Below are 24,075 nucleotides of genomic sequence, written 5' to 3' on the forward strand. Positions count from 1 at the left end.
TTGGCTTTGTCTTAGGTATTATAAAGTACCATAAACAAATTAATATTATACTGTAGTCCGTTTTTCCTAGTTGTGCATTTATATATTTGAATATGAAACCTTCTTAAATATGTATTTTTACACAATAATTTGCTTCCAGGAAACGTAACAGACTACGTAATGCCTTTCGTTAAGGAATCAGGCAAGACAATAGAGAATGATCGCCATTCTATATCTTCTTCCTGTTGTGTAACGTCCTTTCCAGAAACTATTGCAATCACCTGATGGCCAAGGTGAGTATTTATGTAAAATGAAGGTATGGATATCCTGTTATAATTCTAAGAAATATAACAATTGAAAAAAAGAATTTTGTCTCATATTGCGTCCTGTTTTTACAGTAAGTAACATGTGACAATGGGACAAGTGTAAGAGAAATGATGTATATTTCCGGTAAAGAATGTTCTAGAAAGATCTAGAGAGTTCTACACCGATGGAAGTGACATCATGTCACGTGGACTCTTTGTCCTGATTGGTTTGCGATTGTAATGCTCCTCTTTGTGATTGGCCGAAGATCCAGTTGATTAACTTCACTATCTCCAAGCTGTACACACATGTTAGTCTTGAAGACGTGATTCTGTGCTGTGCTGATCAAGAGTCTGTGTCAGAAGGTGAAATATTGGTAAGTCTAATATTTCCTTGTCTCATATAACGCATCTAGTTTCTACAAAAGCCATTTTTATATTTTAGATATTATTTAAAATAATTGCATATTTAACTATTAAGGACAATTCGAATAAAATTACGCTACGTCATTTCCAAGGTTTAATCAAAGTCGGCGACACATTAGAGGGTTTCAAATCTACATGTAGTGAACCCTAGCTGTTGTAAATTTAGAAGAAATTATATGTAAAGGATAATTGCAATAATATGACAACCTACTAATTTGTCAAAATAAGAAGAGGGGGAAAGAATTGTGTGTATTTAGAGTGACAGTTCCGTTTTCTTTTTAAATTTACTTCCATCCTTATTTTTCACTAGACAGATCAGACAAGAGTAATACCCAGAGATAGTTCTTGAGTAAATTCACATCGATAAAAGCTTAAATTTTATGTCTGGAAGCTAAGAAAAGAAAGTTAAATACATGTGTTAAAGTATACGAAAAAGAACATAAAAATTAGAAAAAAACTTTTTTGTTCGTGTAGAGCGCTCACCTCCGGTGCCATGAAACTGGTTCAATCCCAGGCCAAGTGAGTTTGTGATGGACAACATTGTTTATCACATTTTCAACAAATATCTGATAATCATTCATCCATCTCATGTAGCTTCAAGTAAACGTTAACTTGTTCTATTTCATATCATTCTTTTAGTCTCGATCGAGGATAGGGATAATGAATATCTTCTGATGTGAGAAAAAAATATTTCAACTAATGATAGGCAGAAAAAACTATTTCTTCGGTTTTTTCTAAGAAGCAAAAAGCGGTTTTAAAAATACTTTAAAAATGATTTCTGAAAACCTTTTCGATATTCTATCAAAACTGGTTTCATTTTGACCGTGGCAGAAACTTTGTTAATTAAGCTTTTTCGTCCTACCTCGTAACGATTATTATTATTATTATTATTATTATTATTATTATTATTATTATTATTATTATTATTATTTATGCAGATGTGGATTCGCTCGAGAGCGCCACTGGTATTATCACAGTGTTTAAATTCACATATAATGCGTATATTGTTTCCTTATAGTATATAGACCGATTGGTTTACTTCAAATTCCGAAATCATTAGCTACTAGGGATATAGTGTTATTGTTGATAACAACTTTCAAAGTTTCATGAAACAGGCGTGGAAGTTAATTCTCACTATATGAATTTTGAACATATTAATAGGTTTAGCAGTTCCGGTCTATTTCTTAAAATTTTTGAATTTTTAGTTTAACGTCTCCCGTACTTGCTAAGAGAGACAATGGTTAAGGAAGCAAATAATGATGGAATCTTATACCATTGCTACAGCATATCAGAGGTAAACGCTCTAAAATTGAGCCACCGTGTCCCCTTACAGTTTTGAAAATATTATGGTAACTAAACAGTAATAGAAAAATTTGTCTGCGTAATTACTTAGCACTTAGTGAAATAGTCTGTAATCTAAATCCCTTCTATTTTGACAAAGAACTATCATCTAAATAAGTTATGACGTAATAGATTTCGCTGGTGCACTGAACAAGAATGAGGACCATTCCAAAAATAAATAAATAAACTAGAAAATGCTTCTACTGATTACTGCGTCCCAGGCACGCACCTAGAATTTATTGCGAGGGGCCCAACGTTTTAGGGGCTCAAATACTTCAAGACATGAAATACATGTAGTATCGAACCGGTGTTACTCTGCGTCCAAAAGGATGGTAAGTAAATGTTAATACTACCACCCATACACTCTTAAAAATTTCCTTACTCAGAAATGAGAAAAATGCATGTTCAAAACAAAATAAGTAATATTTGCTCATATTTGACACAAAATGTCTCATTATTTTCAAATGTGTTTTCATTTGTGAGCTCAAGGCAAATTTATGAGATTTTCTCATTTCTTAAAAATGAGAATGAAATAGTGCGTGATTTGTAATATAATAGATGACTGAAAAATAACGGTAACAATCTTACCGAAATAATATTACCGTTTTACTAGGGTGTAACATTGCTAGGGCATAATTAGTATACAGGAAACGAGATAAAAGATTTCAGTTGTACTAGAGTGCGAATGGACATGAGTACCCAGTACGGTGATGCGGCTGAGATGCGTATGAATACAGAGTCGAGAAAGTAAACAACATGTGAAAATAAACATAGATTTGATTAGACAAGATTCATGGAAGTTATTACCTGTGTTGTACAAGTATTAAAATTACTATTTTAATGTAAGTTCATGTAGTTAATTGGTGGAGCACTATTGTAGTAATTGAACCTTACAGTAAGAGTACAGGTAAAGAATAAATGGATTGATTACTGTAAATATTCTTTCTCTTATGTAGTAATAAATAGAATGGGGAGGCATGCCAATGTTTTACACCCTTTCTCATTCGTTATAAGGGCAAAATAGCTTATGTATGGAAACAAAGAACACATATGTCATCTGTGTAGTTAGAAACAGCGTTGAAAAAAGGGTGATTTATTATTATGGAATTGTAATGCAAAGGTAATTTGTACCGATAACCTAGCATAGATTCGCACCTCCCTCTTTCCTCATCAGTAATCTTTCTAATGACATACGTTTGCTGGTTATTTGTGGCATATAGTCACTGTGCGAATTGAATATTCCGTTCAGATTTATTATACGAATCCATACGGCAATTCATGAAATATATACTTCTTTTAAATTCACCTTCTGTACCTTCAGCAATCATTTACCAGGTGTGCGCTTGCATTCCCAGGTGCAGATACACTTTAAGAGGTCTTGTTTAGAAACACCAACCAACCTCTGCTAGATGGCCACTAAAAAGTATGAATGCTATCTAACCGAGTCAGGGAATGTGCGCAGCATGGTGCCGCGTGTGGGTGCATCTGTAGTTGTAGGCTCGTCAGCAATGATGGGTATACTTGTACACAAGGATTATGGAAAACCATTGCTTTTACGGTACAAAGATATCTTTTTGTTCAAGTCATTTGCTCGTTACATTCGTCGCACGTCATATTGTCCTTTATTAATCTACCACTACTTATCTTATGGGCAAATACGTGCATACCAGGTTCAACCTTCATTATTATATTTTGAAGGTAAGAGCACACCATATTTTGATTGCTTACATACTAGTTCATTAAAATATTATTACAAATTTCTAGTGTAAATTTTACAAATATTTAGATCCGTATAATCAATCTGCACCGAACATTTTTCCCAGGGGCGGGATGAATTTCACCCATATACACAGCCAGTCGTCACACACGTACACTATATATAGAGAGTGAATTTGAAAAGTTATCCCTACCAGGGATGAAAATTTTCTTCTCCAAGGGCATTAAATTTTTTTCAGAGAGGAAATCTCTGGTATCCCCCGTCAATTCGCACACTGCATATAGCAATGTACCCATTTGTTCTTAATTTAACGTAGGGGCCACGAAAGCTAAGTGGTAGAGCGTTCACTTCTGGTGCATGTGGTTCTTGGTTCGATCCCAGCTCGAGTCAAGTGGGCTTTCTGGTGTATAAACACAGTGTGTATGGGTTTTCTTGGAGTTCTCCCGTTTCTTCCCATTTTCTTCATTCCACTATCTCATTTATTCTCATCATCGTCACCTTTAGCCTACCCGACACAACTGTGGGATGTAAAACTCAAAGATTTCATTTTTTTAACGTCCCAAGATTGTGCCCCAAGACTAAGGGAGACAGTGATAGAGATGGATAATAGTGGTGTGTGAAAATGTGGACGTTCATTGTTTGGCAGTTTTTAGAGAATTTATCTGCTTAATTTTTGGGTTTGTTGTAAAACAAATATTTCGTTATTAAGGAATGTATTTTCTTGAAATGAAGGTTAAAATTTGTTATATTTTAAATAATATAACTGCATATGTTTATTTAATATAAATTCTATATGTACTAATTCTTTGATTTTTTTGCATGTTTATATTTTGTTTATACCCGTTCCCCTTCTCTTTATCGTGTTTGAGAATCCTGTTTGTGTGCACCATTTCTCGCTTTTGAGAAAGGCATTTCTCAAATTTATTTGAGAAATGTGTTTCTCAAACTGGGGTTTAAATGCCTCATTTGCTCAGATGTTCCTATCTCGATTTTAAGAAAGAATATTTTTTTTCTCAAATTTGGGAAAACATTTGCACCCTCAGAAATGAGACATAATTCCTCGCGTTTGAGTCATTATTTCTCAAAATGATTTAAGAAAATCGAAATCTCACTTTTAAGAATGTATTACTCGGTTCACAGGTAAGAAACGGATGTTCTCAAATACGAGGATTTTTTTCTCGAATTTAAGAAACCATTTTTAACAGTGTATTCTTAGAAAAAAATATAGAATTAAATAGTTAGTATAGGAAAAGAAAGAGTACACATGGAGAAATTAGGATAACATTTTCGTGCTAAATCCATAATTTCTCTGCTGAACAAGTATAGTTTTCTTAAGAAAATGTGTGTCCACTTACGAAGTTCTGCGGGGTGATCCCGGTGAACTCCTACGTGGGAGCGCCCCTGGATACACCTTTTATATAGAATTCATCTAAAACTCGAAGTCTCGCACATAATTCAAACGTCTCGTAGGGGTACTCAAGGTCACCGAACCTTGGGGTCATCGAGAAGGGGCGTGTCCTTCAAAATTTCCTTATGCATTCCAGAATCAGAATATTGCTCACATATCTAACAACGAAATGCACATACCACAGAGCGGGTCGCAGTGGCTCAGTGTTACAGTGTTCACCTTTGGTGCCTGGGGTCCCTGGATCAATTACAGCTCGCGCCAAATGGACATTGTATGACAGCGGTGGCTCAGTGATAGAGCGCGCACCTCCGGTGCCTGGGAACGTTGGTTCAATTCCAGCTCGCGCAAAGCGGGTTTTGTGGTGGACAAACACCGTGTGCGTGGGTTTTCTTGTTTTCTCCCACTTTCTAAATTCCATCATTTTATTCATTTCTCATCATCGCCGTCTTATTTAGCCTAGCCGGCATAATCATGATACCTAAAACTTAAAGAAATATTTCATCTCAAGTGGACTTTGTGGTAAACAAACAACGTGTTAGTGGGTTTTCTCGGGGTTCTGCCGATTCCTCTCACTTCCTTCATTGCACCAATTCATTCACTTCTCATGATCACCTTCTCCTTTAGCATCGACCGCGCCGGCATACACGTTGGATTTAAAACTGAAAGATTTCATTTCATTTCTGAACGCCCCCTTCACAGGTTATAAGCCTACACAAATTGATACCGGTGCAAGTACTTTGAAACTTTTTAATCCATTCTTGTTAAAGAAAACCCCTGTAACACGTGTTTAATTATTAAACTTCCAAACTATGCCTTGCGTGCATGTCGAAAGCCTTATAGAACGGATTTGTTCGTCCTTCCGTCAGTCTGTGGACAGATATCATAACAAAAACGGTAAGTGATATCGATATATATATATATATATATATATATATATATATATATATATATATATATATATATAGGGTGTTTAATAAGTAATGGTCATAAATTAAACTGTAGATAGTACATGCGAAAACTAACAAAAAAGTCTTAGTAAACATGTGTCCGCAAACGCTTCGTAACGGAGATAGGGGCTGTCGAAAGTGTGGGAAAATGAAGTTTAGAGATGAATATTTGAAAAGTATGAATCGGACAGGGGGCGATCCAATGAATGACTATCGAAGTCAGACCTGTGCTATGCAGAAATGCATGGTTGATAACTCGTCTTAGGAATGTGCTCTGAAGTAGTTCACAACATGCACCACCACCTTTCTTCGATTGCCTCTCTCATTTCCTGCTGGTTATGCAACCACACACGGCGTCGATTGCCCGCCGTTTTGTATCTTTTCAAGCTTTCGACCTGGTACCACGACTTATGAATTACTGGTGGATAGACTCGCCCTCGATGTTCATCTCGAGCCCCCTATCCTTGGACAATTTTCCGGGAATCCCTTCGTTTCGTTGGTAAATCCCTTACGCGCGCATTGCAGAGTTATCAACCATGCATTTCTGCATAGCGCAGGTCTGACTTCGATAATCATTCATTGGACCGCCCTCTGTCCGATTCATACTTTTTGAGATATTCGCCTCTAAACTTCATTTTCCCACACTTTCGACAGCCCCTATCTCCGTTACGAAGCGTTTGCGGGCACATGTTTACTAAGACTTTTTTGTTAGTTTTGGCGTGTACTATCTACGGTTTAATTTATGACCATTACTTATTAAACACTCTATATATATATATATATATACAGGGTGGGCCATTTTAATTAATCCACGGAAATATCTGAAAAATGATAAAACATAGAAGAAATGTTTCAAGTACACGTTATATATTGCTAAGGGGGAAACCCAATTCCGCCAAAAGTACCCCTCCTCGCCCCCCCTAAATGGGGGTAACGGGGGGTAACTTTGAAATGTCAAATGGGAACATGGGTCGAGTAATACCTCGTTCGAAAGGTCTTGGAAAACTAAGTGACGCTGTACCAAAAGATGTTTCATATTGTGCACCAGTTTCAAAATGGCCGCCATGATATGGTTCGGAAACTCCAGTACCCGTAGTATGAAAACCATGGAAGGTCAATGAATGGAACAAAATTGAAATACGTAAATATCATAGGACATATCAAATGATGTAATCCCTGTGATCCTAGTGGCCTCCCTGAAGGGGTCTTGTGGGCTAACTTCAAAATTTCAATGTCCGACCGGACAACGGTTCGGGCGTACGCTTGACCTACCCAATGCTGTTTGGAAGGCAGACTTCATGCATAGAGATTGGTGCACTAAGTTAACGCGGATGGCCACAGTTACATTTTGATTAACTATTAGCATTCATGTCATATTGTGAGCTTGAGGGACGAAACGGTGTGTACGTATATCCCCGAAATGCTTTCTGAATAACCAGCACGCATTGCATAAAAGTTTCTCTTTTTTAGTCACTACAGCGTCATCCTTACAAACAAATGTTTGAACCACACCATACCTATTTGTAAGGTTAGCCTTAATTTACGAATTAAAGTAGAGTTCTCGTTTGAACTTTCACTTTACTTTCCACCCCACTCACATACAGAGCGCAGGGAGAGATTATTTTGCAAGACTTGGATTTCTCTTTATACATTATGGCAATTTTACTCTAATATTTTTATCTCTGTTGTATTATTCTCGAGCCTTGGAACGCCTCCGTGGTTTTCCTATTTAATTTTCGATATTTTCATTTATGTCTAACCGTATTCATACTATGGATACTAGACGTTTTCTTAGACCCAGTCACCATGTCCTTGCGATCATTTTGAAAACGGTGTCTCATGTCGAAAATTTTCTTACAGAAGCTGTTTGATATTAATTTGTCTATGTAACGTGATGTTACTCGCTTCAAGCTGCTATTTGAAATTTTCAAGTTGGCCCCGGATACCTTTCAGTTGGCCCTTGGAGTCACCCCGACAACACCTCTCGATGTGCCTTACGTCAGTTAGCTACTCCAGTTTTTCTTTTGTTGATTTATCTCCAATCGCTTTCATACTACGGGTACTAAACCTTTTCTCTGATATGGATACTATGTTTCGGCGGCCTTTTGAGAACACTGCCATTTCACATCAATCGTTTTCTCCTGCAATATGTTAGATTTTGCAAGATTTATCGAACGACGTACCACTCGACTCATGTTACTATTTGAAATTTTGAAGTTAGCCCCCAAGACCCCTTTAGGGAGGCCACTAGGATCACAGGGACCACACCGTTCGATATGCCCTCACGTATTAAAATTTACGTATTTCAATTTTGTTCCATTCATTTACCTTCCATGGTTTTCACACTACGGGTACTGGAGTTTCCGAACCATATTATGGCGGCCATTTTGAAACCGGTGCACAATATGAAACATCTTTTGGTACAGCGTTATTTAGTTTTCCAAGACCTTTCGAACGAGGTATTACTCGACCCATGTTCCCATTTGACATTTCAAAGTTACCCCCCGTTACCCCCATTTAGGGGGGGCGAGGAGGGGTACTTTTGGCGGAATTGGGTTTCCCCCTTAGCAATATATAACGTGTACTTGAAACATTTCTTCTATGTTTTATCATTTTTCAGATATTTCCGTGGATTAATTAAAATGGCCCACCCTGTATATATATATATATATATATATATATATATATATATATATATATATATATATATATATATATATATATATATATATATATATATATATATTTTGGAATCGATTCAATATTCTAAGGATAGGTGTTATCTCCTCCGTTAAGTCCCTATTGAATCCGAAAGTGGTTCAAATTAGCCATTTCCGGTTTTATGTTTTTTCGCCATAAAACAAAAAGCGGTAACAGTTAACGGGAAGTGGTTTTCTGTAAACGATTTAGCGTCTCAAGGCAACGTACCAGCACTATTCGCAACACTACACTCAGACGAGATGTCTGCAATTGAGTCACTCTCTCAAGAGTAGTTCCCATCATTTCCGTTTACTCAAGCCGGAAGTGCTTCAAATTAACAGTTTCCGGCTTCAACACACGATCATAGAACGAAAAGGAGGGCTATATATTGGCAGAGGCGATTTTCTCCAATCGATTCAGGATCTCGATAAGACATATAATCACAACCAGTAACATTCTACCAAAATTTGTACCCGAATTTAACACTGCTTTCTAAAGAGCAAAGACGGTAATAGATATTGAAATGTGATTGTTTTACAATCGATTCTCTGTCTCAAAATAGGTTCCATCTACTACTATCTACTCTACTTAAATAAGAATTTGTTTGAATAAACCATTTTTGGTGTCAATACTTATCGCCATAGACCAAAAATGGCAATAGCTGTTTTCTGCAATTGATTCAGAGTCTCAAGACAAGTATATAATTACGACACACAACACTCCACTCAAATCGAAAATGGTTCAAATTTACTACTACTTCCAGCTTCAATACTGATTTTCATATAAACAAACGTAAGAGATTTGAAGATGCCCATTTTTGCAATCGATCCTACGTCTCAGCAATACGTTCTATTTCCTCCATTAGACCATATTCAAACCAGAAGTGGTGTAAATTAACTACTTTCTGTTTCAAAGTTTATCGCCGCGTAACGAATACAGTAGGAAATGTCGAGAATCGGTTTCTTGCAAAGGATTCAACGTCTTAAGACAAGATGCTATAAGTATTCGCATCACTATCCTGAAAACAAAAGCGGTTTAACTTTACTAATACTTCCGGTTTTAATATTAATTTCCGCAGAGTAAATTTGGTGAGAGATATTGAGATGTAATTGTTTTCAATCGATTCAGCTTTCCAAATAGTTTTTTCTTAGCCGTTAACCATCTTTTCAAGCCAAATTAGCCGTTTCCAGTTTCATCACTTATCAAAATTGAACAAAAATTGTAGGCCTATTAGATAGCGACAAGCAATTTTCTTCAATCGGTTCAGGCTTTCAACAGAAGTTATAACAATAAGTCGCAAAATTACAAGAAAACCGGAAGTGATTGAAATTTACTACTACTTCTGGTTTTAATACTGCTTTCCATAGAGCAAAAATGATGAGATATCGAGATGAACTTTTTTTTCTTGCAATTGATTCAGCGTACCGAGAATAGGTTCAATCTCCACGGTTTATTCTCTATTCAAACCGGAAGCGGTTCAAATTAATCATTCCTAATTTCAACATTTATCACCATAGAACAACTATGGCATTAGATAGCGATAAGTGGTTTTCTGCAATTGGTTCAGGGTGTCAGGAAAACATACCACAATCCACTACACTACCGAAACCGGAAATGAAATGAAATGAAATGAAATCTTTAAGTTTTACGTCCCACGGTTATGCCGGTTAGGCTAAAGGAGACGGTGATGATGATTAATGAATGAAATGGTGGAATGAAGAAAGTGGGAGGAAACGGGAGAACCCCGAGAAAACCCACGCACACGGTGTTTGTCCACCACAAAGTTCACTTGGCGGGGGCTGGGATCGAACCCGGGACCCCAAGCACCAGAGGTGAACGCTCTACCACTACCGAAACCGGAAGTGGTTGAAATTTAGTACACTGAGAAAAAAAAGGACTAGGATTTCCGTGTGGATACATCGTATTTACGCGGGTTCACTCCTTAAGTAATGTAATTTCATGTATAAAAGTACAGCAGGTGGGAACACCATGCCAAGTCTGGAGTTCGGCGTCGAACTAGACTCGCTGTGATTGGATAATTTTACTCACATGATTGATTTCGTGTTAAAAAGTATTACTCTCGTAAGGTAGGGAATCAAAGATTTAGAAAGAACTAAGAGGGGACACTCGTAGGAAGGTAGTAACAACATTATATACCTAAGTTACCACCGTCGGAATGGGTATGGCGTTAATTCTAGATTTGAAATGGTGGTCCCACAATACAAAATTTTCGCTGGACTGTGGTGTAGATCGTACTACTGATGAAACAACATTACCTAATGTGGTGACGCGCGTAACCTGGTAAAAACAGTATTTACATGCTGACTGGATTATGCATTTTTCTCCGTGTACTACTTACAGTAGCTTCAATACTGATTTCATTAGAGCAGAAGCCGTAAGAAATATCAAGGTGAGTTTTTTTTAATAGACTTTATTTCCCAAAAATAGTTCTTTCTTCCGTGATAATTCTCTATATAAATCGAAAGTGGCTCAAAGTAACTACATTCAGTTTAATTATTTATTGGCATAGAAGAATAATGGTAGAGAAAAGCGACAAGCGATTTTCTGTAATCGATTCAAGGTATCAACAGAACCAACCAGAACCAACTACTACATCCGATTTCAATACTCATTTCCGTAGAAGAAAAAATGTAACAGATGTCGAGGAGTGATGTTTTGCAATCGTTTCAGCATAACAGGAGTAGGTTCTATCTCCTTTATTCACTCTCTATTCAAGCTGGAAGTGGTTCAAATTAACGATTTCCGATTTCGATTGTTATCGCTATAGAACAAGATGAGCAAGTGAGAGCGAGTAATTGATATTTCGTATAGATTGAGCGTTCAAGGAACAGGTTCTATTTTTGATAGTATTTCTGTATTGGAACCAGTACTTATACATGTACTACTTCAAGTCTGAGTAATGAATTCATACTTTGCAAGTCTACCGTAGTTTTGCACTACGATAGACTCGCAAACTATCCGAATTCAATTCTGAAACTTGAAGTAGTACATCTATAACTACTGGTTCCAATACAGAAATAAGATCAAGAAATAACTGTTTCTTCAAACAAAAAATCCATATTAAAAAGACATTAGACCTACTCGCTATCCCAAATTATTCTTGTTTTATTGAAATAAGTGTTGAAACCGGAAATGATTAATTGCAACCAATTCCGGTTTGCATATAAGGTTAACGGAGGGAATGAAACCTATTTTTGAGAAGCTGAATCGATTACTAAAATCTGTATCTATATATCTCTTGCCACTTGTCCTCTAAGGAAATCAGCATTGAAACCAGAAAAAATAATAAATTTTAACCATTTCCGGTTTTGGTAGTGTTGCAGATTGTATGTTGCCTCGGGGCACTGATCCTTTCTAAACGAAAGTTTTTCGCTATCTCTACCCATTGCGTTTCATGGCAATAAACTTTGGAACCGAAAGTGGCTAATTTGAACCACTTCCGGTTTCATTAGAGAGTTAATGGAGATGGAACTATTCTGGAATATTGAATCGTTTGCGGAAAACATCTTCTCTCAATGATTTGTTTTATTGGTATCAGTTTTGCAACCGGAAATATTAATAACTTTTAATCCTTCCGGTTTTGGTAGAGTGATGCGGGTTGCGATTGTATATACTTTAAAGACAGTATCGGTTGCAGAGAACCGTTTGTCTTTATCTATTACAATTTATATTCTATAGCGACATGTGCAGTAGTCAACAATGATTGATTTGAACTACTTTTGGTTCGAAATGAAATTCAATCTTAGAGCTTAATGTCCCACAATTATGCCGCTTAAGCTAAGAGAGACGATGATTTAAAAAAAAATGAATGATAATGGTAGAATTTGTGAAATGCGAAAGTGGTAGGAAACGGGAGTACCCCGAGAAAAAAAAAAGAGCACGATATTGTCCACCACAAACTTGGCCCAGGATGGAACCAGGCTCCAGCTATCAGATGTAAGCGCTCTGCCACTGAGCCACCGTGCCCCAACATTTTCTTTTCGAATAGAGGGTTAGCAGAAAAGACGGAATATGCTCTTGAAATGCTGAATCGACTGAAAAAAAAACAGCTTCTAAATCGTATGGAAGAGACAATTTCTCGCTATCCGTTACCGTTTTTTGTTCAATACTGGTAATTGTTGAAACTAGAAATGGTTAATTTCAACCAATGCCAGTTTGACAGACTGTTAACAGAGGAAATCAAATATATCCTTAGAACGCTGGATCTGTTGCAAATAAACGCTTCTCGACATCACTTACCATTTCTGTCCTGACATCTCAGGATGGACAAAGCCTTTCTAAAAGACTTTCCACACTTATGCATAGCATAGTTTGGATGTCTAATAATTTCAAGATTTGTTTAACCTTTTCCACGTCGAATTTCCAAAATATCCTTCTTTAGTGGTACTTTACCTCAGAAACTCTATGCAGAGTTCAAATTTCAAGTATCTAATTTAAGCAGTTTCGCGTGGGTGTTGTTCAGTCAATCAGTCAAGAACTCACTATCTCACTAAGGATTTCTTCCTCCACATACAACAATTACGCAAATACATTTTAATATATTTCTTTTTTGAATTCTCCATTATTATGTAAAAAAAAGTGAAGAAGAAAATTGTGAAAAGTGGGAAGAGACTAACAAACATCTTTAAATACGAAAATACGAGGAGTGTTCAAAATTAAATCACACTTTTGAAATACCGCCAAGCGGCAGAGGGAGTCCACTGCGGCTACTGATCGCACCTGGCGGCAGGTTAAGACAACAAGCTGCCATTTACTCTGTTTTGCTACGACCGTTAGTCACTGATCTATAGCCGCTGAAGTGAGTACGTGCGGCAACCTGTTCATCGGTTTAATGACACAGTGACAATGAAAGAACTTGAAGAACAACATGCGTCTGTGAAATTTTGATAAAAACTTGGTAAACATTTACAAAGACATTTCAATTGCTTTTCAACTCATTCATGGTCTCCTCGTCCAAATAAAGCACACATGAGTCGCTCAAAAATGAACAAGATATTGATTTTGTTTTTTGATTGGAAAGGCATTGTCCATCATGAATTTGGCACATGGTCAGATGATAAACAATCAGTTTTACCATAATGTTTTAGCACGGTCGAGGGATGTTCTGCGTAGGAAGAGGCCTGAATTGTGGTAAAACCAGAGTTGGATGGTACGCCGTGACAATATGTCTATTCACGCTTCACTCCTCATCCGCAGTTATCTGGCAAAACATCAGACTCCCGTTGTTTACCATGCATCCCATTCTTCAGACCTAGCCCCAGCAGACTTTTCCTGTTTCCCAAATTTGAAATAACTTTGAAAGGACGTAGTTTTCAAACTGTAGAGGAGATTCAGGTCAATATACAAAAATAAATAAATAAATAAAATAAAATAAAACTGCGCACCATTCCAGGAAGTGCGTTCCAGGAAGCTTTCCTAAAATTGAAGAAATGTTGGTAGTAGTGTATTGCCAGTATAAGGGACTACTTTGAGAGACGCAGTGCTTAAAATGTTGTACAATGAGCAATAAAGATGTTAATGCAAAAATTCGCTTTCTCTTTGAACACACCTCGTATAGTCAAGAATGAAACGTAATAAAAATGTAATTGAGATAGTAGTTTGATATTTAAGAATATATATAGGGTTACTGTTGAGGTACTATCTATGTTCAATTAATCCTTCTTTAGCATTATAGTCCCTCATAAAAAAAAAAGCACAACAGTGTAACTTGTACACCACTTAAAGGATTTTGGTTTGTGTAGCGTGATATTTCTTAAATAATATTGAAAATGAAAATTAAGTTATATTTCTGCCAGATTATTTTAGTACAGAGAATAGATTGGAGATGGGGTATATTTTGAGACGCTTCACTTGTTATAGAAAACCGCTTCTCACTATCTGTTACAATTTTTACTCTGCAGCGATCAACGTTACAACCAGAAGTGGTTGAATTTGGCCACTTTCGGTTTCAATAGAGGATTAAAAGAAAAGATTATACCTATTCTTGGAACGATAACTGAATTAAAAAAAAAAACTCCTTGCTGTGTCTTTCCCGTTTTGCTCCTTGTAGGTCAATATTGAAACCGGAAGTTGTAGTGGATTTCTATCACTTCCGGTTTTTTAGTAGAGAGTTGAGTTGATATTGAGTTTAACATCCCTTTCAGCAGCGATGCTATATGAGACGGGATCTACTGGAATCCGAAATACATGAGTGCCTGCCGGGAATTGAACCCGGGTCTCCCACGCCAAAGGTAGGTACACTAACCGCTTAGCCATGAATGAGCTCTTTAGTAGAGAGTTAAGGATGGAAATAAAATGTATTCTTGAGACTTTTAATCGATTACAGAAATCCGCTTCTCGCTTTCTACAACATGGCGCGCAGTCGATTGACATGTTTGAAACTTGAATATTGCGCAGGATGTAATAACTTATAAGTTACTGGTTGGCGGGATGGGAACCAAAAGAAGAAAGAGCTCCAATAACTTCCAATGGAGCATTGGAGCACAGAACATCGTGTTACCTCAGATCGTAGTTTCTACGGAACTAAATCTGTGCCAGAGGTGCAACGTTCTTTTATATGAAACTTTAATGTTTGTCCCTACACGTTCTTAGGAATTCGCACTGTCCTTTGAGATCCACGTTTCCCATCTAACACAGTACCAGTCTCTTGAAATTTCTTCACCCAAGTCAATATGGTACGAGAAGAAACGTTACCACGTCAACCAACATTAAAATTTCGTCTAAAAAACAGTTGCACTTCTGGTACAGACTTAGTTTCCTAATAACTACGAACTGGGGTAACATGATGTTCTGTGGTCCAATATTCCATTGCGGCTAAACATATAATGTGGTGTTCTGTCATCGTTTGATTTCCATCCCGCCAACCAATATAAGTTATTGCGCCTCCAAAATATTCAAGTTTGAAATTTGTTAGCTTCTCGGCGCCATCCAGAATTATCATTTTGCTCTACAATGATCAACGTTAAAACCAAAAGTGATTAATTTCTATCAATTCGGTTTTGAATATCACCTTAGTCTACGAACTCGATTCCTAATTTTTGACCATTTAGATCCTGGACAACATTAATGATAAACCATCAAGTTCTTGAGATATTTTATCTCCCAGACGGGCGGATGGATATATCATTATCATAATCATCATAGACATTCTGCCATTATTGGCAGGTCACTTGCCGCAACTGAGAGAATTCCATGCTCCACGCAACCTCTTCGTCTTCACGTACAATTTTTCTCTTTTGATACCGTCCATCAGTTGTAGTTTCCCTCGCCCTCTCCCTCTCTTTCCTGCCACCATACCCCGTGTCACATCATGATATACAGTTCCTTCTTAGCCGATGTCCCAACCAGTATATCTTCCTCTTCTTAATAATATTTAAAATTGTTTCCTCCCTCACCGTTTCCAAGTCCCTCGAACGAGCTAATTCTCTCCATTCTTCTCCACATCCACATTTTGAAATCTTCCAGTTGTTGTTCATCATTTTTTCATGTTTCTGGCTCATACAGTACAATACTCCACAGGAAACATTTTATGAGCCTTTTTCTCAACTCTTTATTCAAGCTCCCACAAAATAGTATTTTCTTCCTCCTAAAGGTTGTTTTCGCCATAGGACAGTGTAAATATAAAATTAAGTTTTGGTAAGCCAAGCTCCTTCGTAACTGATATAATAATATTTTGTGTTTGACTTTCAGGTGTTTCAAAATGAAGCTGTTATGGGGAGGTCTTCTCCTCATGGCATCGTACTTAAGGTAAGAAATATTTACTTTCTTTTTATACCTAAAACATGAAAATATGTTCTTGCAGTCCAAAAAAAAAACTGTTCTTACTTGCTATGAAATCATTTTAAAAAAAATAAAACTTTTCTTCAAATAAATATTCTCTATTACGAAGAGAATGCAATTCAGTAATAAATTTGCAAATAAATCTTTCACCCATACAGTTTCTTACAAAATAACGTGAAGGTGATGCTATACCAATGTAAAAGTACAAGGAAAAGTTGTTTATACAATCGCTTTGTTGTATGTTAAATATGACCCATAAGCCACTCTTGATGGTATTAGTTTAATACTTTAAGTACACTTAGTCAAAAAAATCTTTCATAATACAAAGAAGAAAAAGAAAAGTAAAATGTATACATCGTTATATTTCCCAATTGTGTCACCAGATTTTAAGACATGTACTGAATTTTGTGAGATTTTTTGTTAAAATGTGTTTATATTTTATGCATTATTTCAAAGAAGGTGTATAAATTGTACTTCAAGTGACTAATTGTCTGTCAATGTGATTGAAAACTGTTTCTTTCTAGCTAGTAAGTATACTTTCCCTAGTTTGTATAAGAAACAAATGTACTTCCTAGGATTTAGTATCCCTCCCGACCATTTGCGCACGTATAAAATTTTATTGGGAGAGGTCCAAACGTTGGAGGGAAGAGTCCAATACTGAATGCCGCTACGTCTATATAATATTGAACAGGTAGTATTGCGCATTCAAAAATACGATAAGTAATTGTAAAGTACTTCAATCTATATCTTCAGAAGAAAAGATAATAAGACTAGATTGTTTTTATAAGAAAAAGAGTACAGATAAATTATAAGATTAAATTTTCAGGCTACATCGATCATTTTCCTGTTACACCAGTATATTTTTATTGAGAAAGTGTACAAATGTACGTTTAGTTAGGAGCTTTTTGGGGAGGTTCGGAGCCAGTGAGATCCCTTTGGTTGCACCTCTGCTGACGACAATTTACTTTTCTATCAAGGTATAGTTAGGGATCAGGATGGTAAAATTGGAGACAAAATGACAAATTCAAGGATACAAAGAAATATTTGGTAGGAAATAATTCGGTAATTTCAAAGCAAACGACAAATATAAGTTATGCTGATTAATTATTTTCCGGACAAAATTACAAACACACTGGAGTGTCACGAGTGTATCTTTGAATACAAAAAGTTCTTTCTATATTTTATTCATAATATCACGAAGACATAACTTTTTTTTAAAAAAAGAATGGACGAATTGGTGTGCTTTCTTTAAGCATCTTTCTTTCCGCCAAAAGTACGCGGTTGATACTAGACAGTGCCACTAAGGTTAAAACTAGAAACACTAGCACAAAGCTTTCTTTGAACAAAATTTAGGGGAAAATATTAATAATTAAATGTGTAGCAAGATATAATTTTAAACGAGAAATTTGGAATTGCTCACCTGTAAAATTACAAAAATTAAGATACCCCACTTCGTCCCTTCATCAATGATATAGGATAACATCAACGTGGACATGTTTGTTACTGCAACATTAGTACATTTTAGCTTTTATGTTGCAAAACATGGAAACTAAAATGTACTAATGTTTCACTAACTTGGGTGTATCAAAACAACACCGACAACGTTCGGCAGGTGATTCCTGACACCAAGATATGACAAACGTATAGACCAACCTGGAAGAAAAATCCTTCATTTCGGAGTTATAGGCTGCCAATAACATGAAAATATGGACTTCAAACATAGCTCCAATACTATAGAACCTACCGTAGTCGGGTCAAAACTTTACTTACGAACTAGTATGTGCCTTATTCAGATACCCATGTTTCAGAATCCTGCGGTACTCCCGCAACAATCTTTTATAGAGATAGTTGATAAGTACTTAAAATTATATTCACGTCGCCAAACTCAGTCTTTAAAAACTGTTTCGTGAGTACCACATGATTCTGAAACTTTGTTTTTGATAGCGCGCATATTAGTTCCTAAGTGAAGTCTTGGCCCGACTATGGTAGGTCCCGTAGTGTTGGAGCCATGGACCTTTAAAGTACTTTCTTTCATGTTTTTGGCTGCCTATAACTCTGAAATGAGGGATTTCTGCATCCAAGTTGGTCTATACGTGGCCTTATGTTTGTGTGAGGAAACACAGCACAAACGTTGTCGGTGTTGTTTTTAAACATCCAATATATATATATATATATATATATATATATATATATATATATATATATATATATATAATTGTGTACATTTTGGGTCTTCGTCTAGAGACGCAGGATTGCACTGTGGCAATGTTGCAGATAAAGAACCATAGGGTACAACTACCAATCCATCAATCGATTGTTTCTAGAAGATAGTTAAAGTCGACAGACGTTAAAACCAGGACCGCGTATTAGCGTAACAATCGATGTAACTGCTTGATGGATTCCTAAACAATGCTAATGGTTACAAGTTAATCTCTGACGTTGCCACATAGTAAAACCTTTCACTCCTCATGGCGGCTGAAGGAGGCTCCGGAGAGTATACCGTTATATAGAATTTTCGCTTTACATTGACTTGCAAAATACTTAATGTAACAAATGCATTATGGCTTAATGTGTGCACCTGCGATCATCCTGGATACACCCAACGAAGGTCGATTTCCTGCCAGACAGTAGCCAGCATTTCGGGTGTAACGTCCACTGTTGTGATACGATGTTTCAGTTCACTAACATTATCAGGTAGGGGATGGCTATACATCTCATCTTTCACAAACCCCCAAAGAAAGAACTCAAGTGGCTTGTAATGTGAGGACCGTGGCGACGAGTCATTTGGTTCACCACGACCTATCAACTTATCTTGGAAACGCTAATTAAGAAATTCCTTTACTTTTATCAGGCGCTGCGCCATCTTGTTGTCACATAAGCGGCCATCGTGGGCATCTTTATCTAATTGTGGAACAAGGAAGTTCTGGAGCATATCAAGGTAGGCGATACCGATGACGGTGCTCTCAGAAAAGAAAAGTGACCCATACACCTTTGCTCTGGAAACAGCGCAAAACACATTCACTTTGGGCTTGTCACGAATCAGCTACACGTGCGCATGTAGATTTTCTGTGCCCCAAATACGACAATTGTGTGTGTTGACTCGGCAGGAAAGGTGAAAAGTTGATTCGTTACTGAATACTACATTGTTAAGAATGACTCATCACCACTAATGCGATCCAACATTGTAACACAGAATTCATGTCGGGCATATGCAACCATTTCACTCAGTGCTTGAACGAAGGACAGTCTGTGTAACTTCATGGACAAACGTCTACGCATTCCGCCAAACAATGGTTTTGAAGATATCTGTTTCTTATGATGCACATCTTTTAGATTTTTTAGGACTGCGAACAACTGCTTCCACCACATCGTCAGTCACGGGTGAGTGCCCTGGAGCCTTTATGTGTCGCACAGAACAACCTGTTTCAACAAATGTCTGGTGCCATTTGTACACTGTTGGTCTGCTGGGTGGTTACGGGTTAGAGGGAACAAAGAGTACTTGAAGAAGTCGTTCATTTCAATGGGAAGTATATTTTGACGAAAGACGCGTACTTCACCAAAGGATCAATTCGAGATCCTTTCGTTTGATATACACTTCGCAGTCAGTGGACACTTAATCTCTGTAAACACTGACTGCGGAATGTAGGTCAAACGAGAGGACAACAGTCTCCCGCATGAGTTGATAGTTAAAACAAGAATAAACATGATTGAAAGTCATTGATATAGAAAGAACAATGAGTACTTACGGACTTTTTGTCAAGTGTGCATTTTGACTTTCCTCGCCTTCTGATGATAGCGGCATTCTTCACCAGTACTGTTGTGGGTGTGATAAGACAGTGTTACAACTAGAGGAAAGAAACGAGCTTGAGAGCCTTGACTGGACTAACCATTCATACCTAATTTAGGCCTATTTTACTTCACAGCAACAAATTACCAGTTGAATTTGTGAACAAAACACTTCTTAGAGTATGACGTCATTCCTTAATACTTTGGACCCCTTCTGCTCAAAAACACAAAACGCGCCTTGTTGTGTGTTATGGTATACTAAAGGACTAACTATTTCCAAAATTTCAGAGTTTTTAATCCAGGCCCATTGGAGATATTTGGCAGTGAAACATGCCAAATTGGCATAATTCCCCAACTTTACTATTTTTTCAGGCATTTGCCGCTGGCGCAAAATAGCGCCAGCCGTTGCGTTGCCATGGAATGTTGTAAGAAATAATTAATTGTGGTTTTTCAAGTACCATGATATAGGTTAAACATTCATGAAAAAATAGACACTTTAAAAAAAAAAGGTCGAGCGGCAATTTTTTTTCTCGATCACTTTGAATGGATTGATCCTATATGGAGTATTGGACTTTATGATTCAGAGGCTTGGACATTACGGAAGTTAAGAAAAATATTTAGACAGCTTCATAAAATTGGAGGAAGATGAAGAAGATAAAATGTTCATAAAGAGTAACAAACGAAGGTGTTTTAATACGGATAGGGGAGAAGAGGACACTTCTAGCCACCATACTCCGTAGAAAGGTCAATTGGATTGGACACATCTTGCGAAGAAATCGTCTTCTTCATACCGTCATAGAAGGAAATATGGAAGGAAAGTGATGAATAGGAAGAACAAAAACACAAGTGATCGATGATTTGAAAAATAGAAAAAAAAATGTTGCGAGAAGCATGGAAGGAACATTTCCAAACCCAAATTGAAACTTAAGAGGAAAAGAAGAAAAACATCCTCATTAGTCCCCGGACCTGCCCAAAGGCAGAATACTTAATAATAATAATAATAATAATAATAATAATAATAATAATAATAATAATAATAATAATAATAATAAGTACGAATGCAAAGTAGACATGAAAGTATTTAATTATTTGTGAGTTTAAGTCACCAAAGAGGAAATAATGTGGCACAAATCAAAGAAGAAAATGTCCCGCCGAAAATGCAATTCCCCCAAAATGACATTTTGCAGATGACCGCTATTCCGCCGTACACATCCTCTTGCTAAGGTCACGCATTACTCTTTGTAACATAACTAAGGAAATTCTCGGAATTTCTTCGTGTATTCGACGTTTCAGTGCTGGAATTGGCATACAGACACTAGAAAACTCTATCTTAAAAAAAATCACTGTGATATTTTCTTTTGTAGTGCAATCTGTTCTTTTTTTGTTTCCTTTTATTTTGCTTAACATTGCTTTCTATTCGGTGGTTTAAATTCACAAACAAATACATCCTTTCATATCTAGTTTGTATTTCAACTTGTTACATCCAATTAAATTTAATAATTTTCTCGTAATAAAGTTTTTGGAATCGCCCGATCCACTGTCGCATTTTCTATTAATTAATAATAAACTTGGGATAGCTTACATGGATATCCTCTTTTTTATATACATTTTCCGTGAGGGTTTTGTAATTTCTTTCTTTTCCGTAATCAGATGTATCAGAATGGTGACTTCAAAATATTGACTTTCCTACTTTCAGCGTTAGTTACACCTCAAGTGCAAAACCAAAATGCTCGTGTGGGATCTACGACCTTGAAGGTAACAGTGATAAGCCATATGGGTTGGTATACGTTGATATGGATGTCAACTGCTACATTACATGCAACCAAGTCTGTTTGAATATTGTAAGTACAACAATTATATACTACATCTCCATTTCCATTATTCTTTTGTAATAGATTACAAAGTTTGTGTGGCTATCCTAGCATACGTTGAAATCCGATATATTTCTGTTATGTATATTATCGATATCCTGTTATGTAAGAGTGGTAATATGACGTGTAAGTAACCAATAATATACCATGTTACTCCCTCTTACTATACAAAAAGCAACCGAGAATAAAAGTACCACAAGAATATGGAATCTCCACGTATGAAGAAATTATGACAATAACATTAATAATACAGTAATCTTCGTTAACGGTAATGCTTCTACTCCTTAGAAACGTGTCCTAACGCTGGTGCGCGGGCCCCACCTTCGCTCTGTCTTGAATCAAATTGTAAGCAGAAACTACAGAGATATCCAGAAGTGTGCAAACATTTAAATAAAAGGCAGGATTTTAAAAGAATTGCAAAAATAATTGTAGGACAGTAGCACAGGTGGAGGAAGCAACTTTTAGCACATGTGGTGCTTATGGACGCCATCTTAAGATCCGCCATTTTGAATCTATCTATTAAAATGCTACAACACCAATTTAAACGCTTTTTTATTTTTTTACCAGCTAGGCTGCGCTAGCTACTACCCGAAGAGGGTTACGCCCTCTGTAGGAGAAGAGATGTTTAGTATATTATGCTGTTCAAGAAGCAGTGGTTGGGATATGGGTAGGTGCAGAAAACTTTTATAATTCAAGCTTTAACAGTCATTATGGCCTTTAACCATAATCATGAGGAAAAGTAAATACATAAACTTCAGTGAGGCAAAAGCATAACTCTAAGTGACATGATGCGAAATGATGAAATGAAGTGCGAAACTCACTACAAGAAATAGATTCTGTTAGTTGAACAAATGCAGGTTATCTTTTCGCCTAGGCATCAATGAAGACATAGGAGACCTTTTAGGCTATATGTGAGATAGATAGACGGTGAAAAACCTTGTATGTGTTGAGAATTGCATGAGCATTGAGTCGTCAGGTAGTTCAGTCAGACTTTCCAGAAGATTGATTTAAACGCTTTTTTTTTTAAGGTGAGGGAGTAAAGGTATAAAATAAATCTTTATTCGTCATTTTTTAGCATAAATCTTTATGGAAGAGACTTGCACCCCCAGTAATTATAGGGTTACACCCTCTCTTTGGCATAGATGTTAAGACAAATTACTTGAATTTGAAAGGATTATAGTTGGTCTAAGTGCAGTTAGACCTAGACTAATATCGAATAGAAAATACAAAATATATATTAATTCTGATGAGAAATATAATCAGGAAACAAATTAGTGCTTTAATTACATTCAAGGTGGTGAGATGCTACACGTGTAAAACATACGTAATTAACAATAATATAAATATATTCTGAAATGGTATATAAATATAATATATTATGGATAAATCAAATGAAGTGCGTTGAAACCACACTCACAATGGGTAAGTTAGTTTAAACACATGAGGGTTATATCTTCTGTCTCGGGGCGACTCGAGACTGATGTAGACAGGATGGAAGCCCAATGTTAATGAGGAATGAAAAACAAGTGCTAAAATGGTACAATATGAGGTAAATGTTCGTGAATCTTCTAAATGGCAAAGATGTCTCTTTCTGCTGCATCCAGATTTGATGTGTGGATATATATCGTTGTCAGGATGTTGAGTGGTGAGTGTAGAAATCTATATGGTGCATTGGTAAGGACATCAACTCTCAAAGTAACCAGATATAATGCGAGAGTGTATATATCGTGCCCTAAAAGTAGAGAGATGGTCAATCATATTGGGAAAATCAATGTACTCATACGTGAGGTAATTTGGA

The 24,075-nt window shown here is 36.6% G+C and overlaps 1 protein-coding gene across 2 annotated transcripts in view; it reads left to right on the forward strand.

Moving 5' to 3' along the window:
* Positions 1-575: 575 nt before the first annotated feature.
* LOC145674601 (trypsin II-P29-like) overlaps positions 576-24,075 on the forward strand; it is an 80,817-nt gene continuing 57,317 nt past the window's right edge. For both annotated transcript variants that reach the window (XM_081744818.1, XM_081744819.1), the window contains exons 1-3: positions 576-658; positions 16,531-16,587; positions 22,103-22,247. In XM_081744818.1, coding sequence (XP_081600944.1) covers positions 16,541-16,587; positions 22,103-22,247 — 192 coding nt within the window. In that variant the 5' untranslated portion in view covers positions 576-658; positions 16,531-16,540. The remainder of the gene's footprint in view (positions 659-16,530; positions 16,588-22,102; positions 22,248-24,075) is intronic.

The sequence above is a fragment of the Thermobia domestica genome, chromosome 17 (assembly GCF_964235325.1).
Source record: "Thermobia domestica chromosome 17, izTheDome1.hap1.1, whole genome shotgun sequence".
NCBI classification, from domain to species: Eukaryota; Metazoa; Arthropoda; class Insecta; order Zygentoma; family Lepismatidae; genus Thermobia; species Thermobia domestica.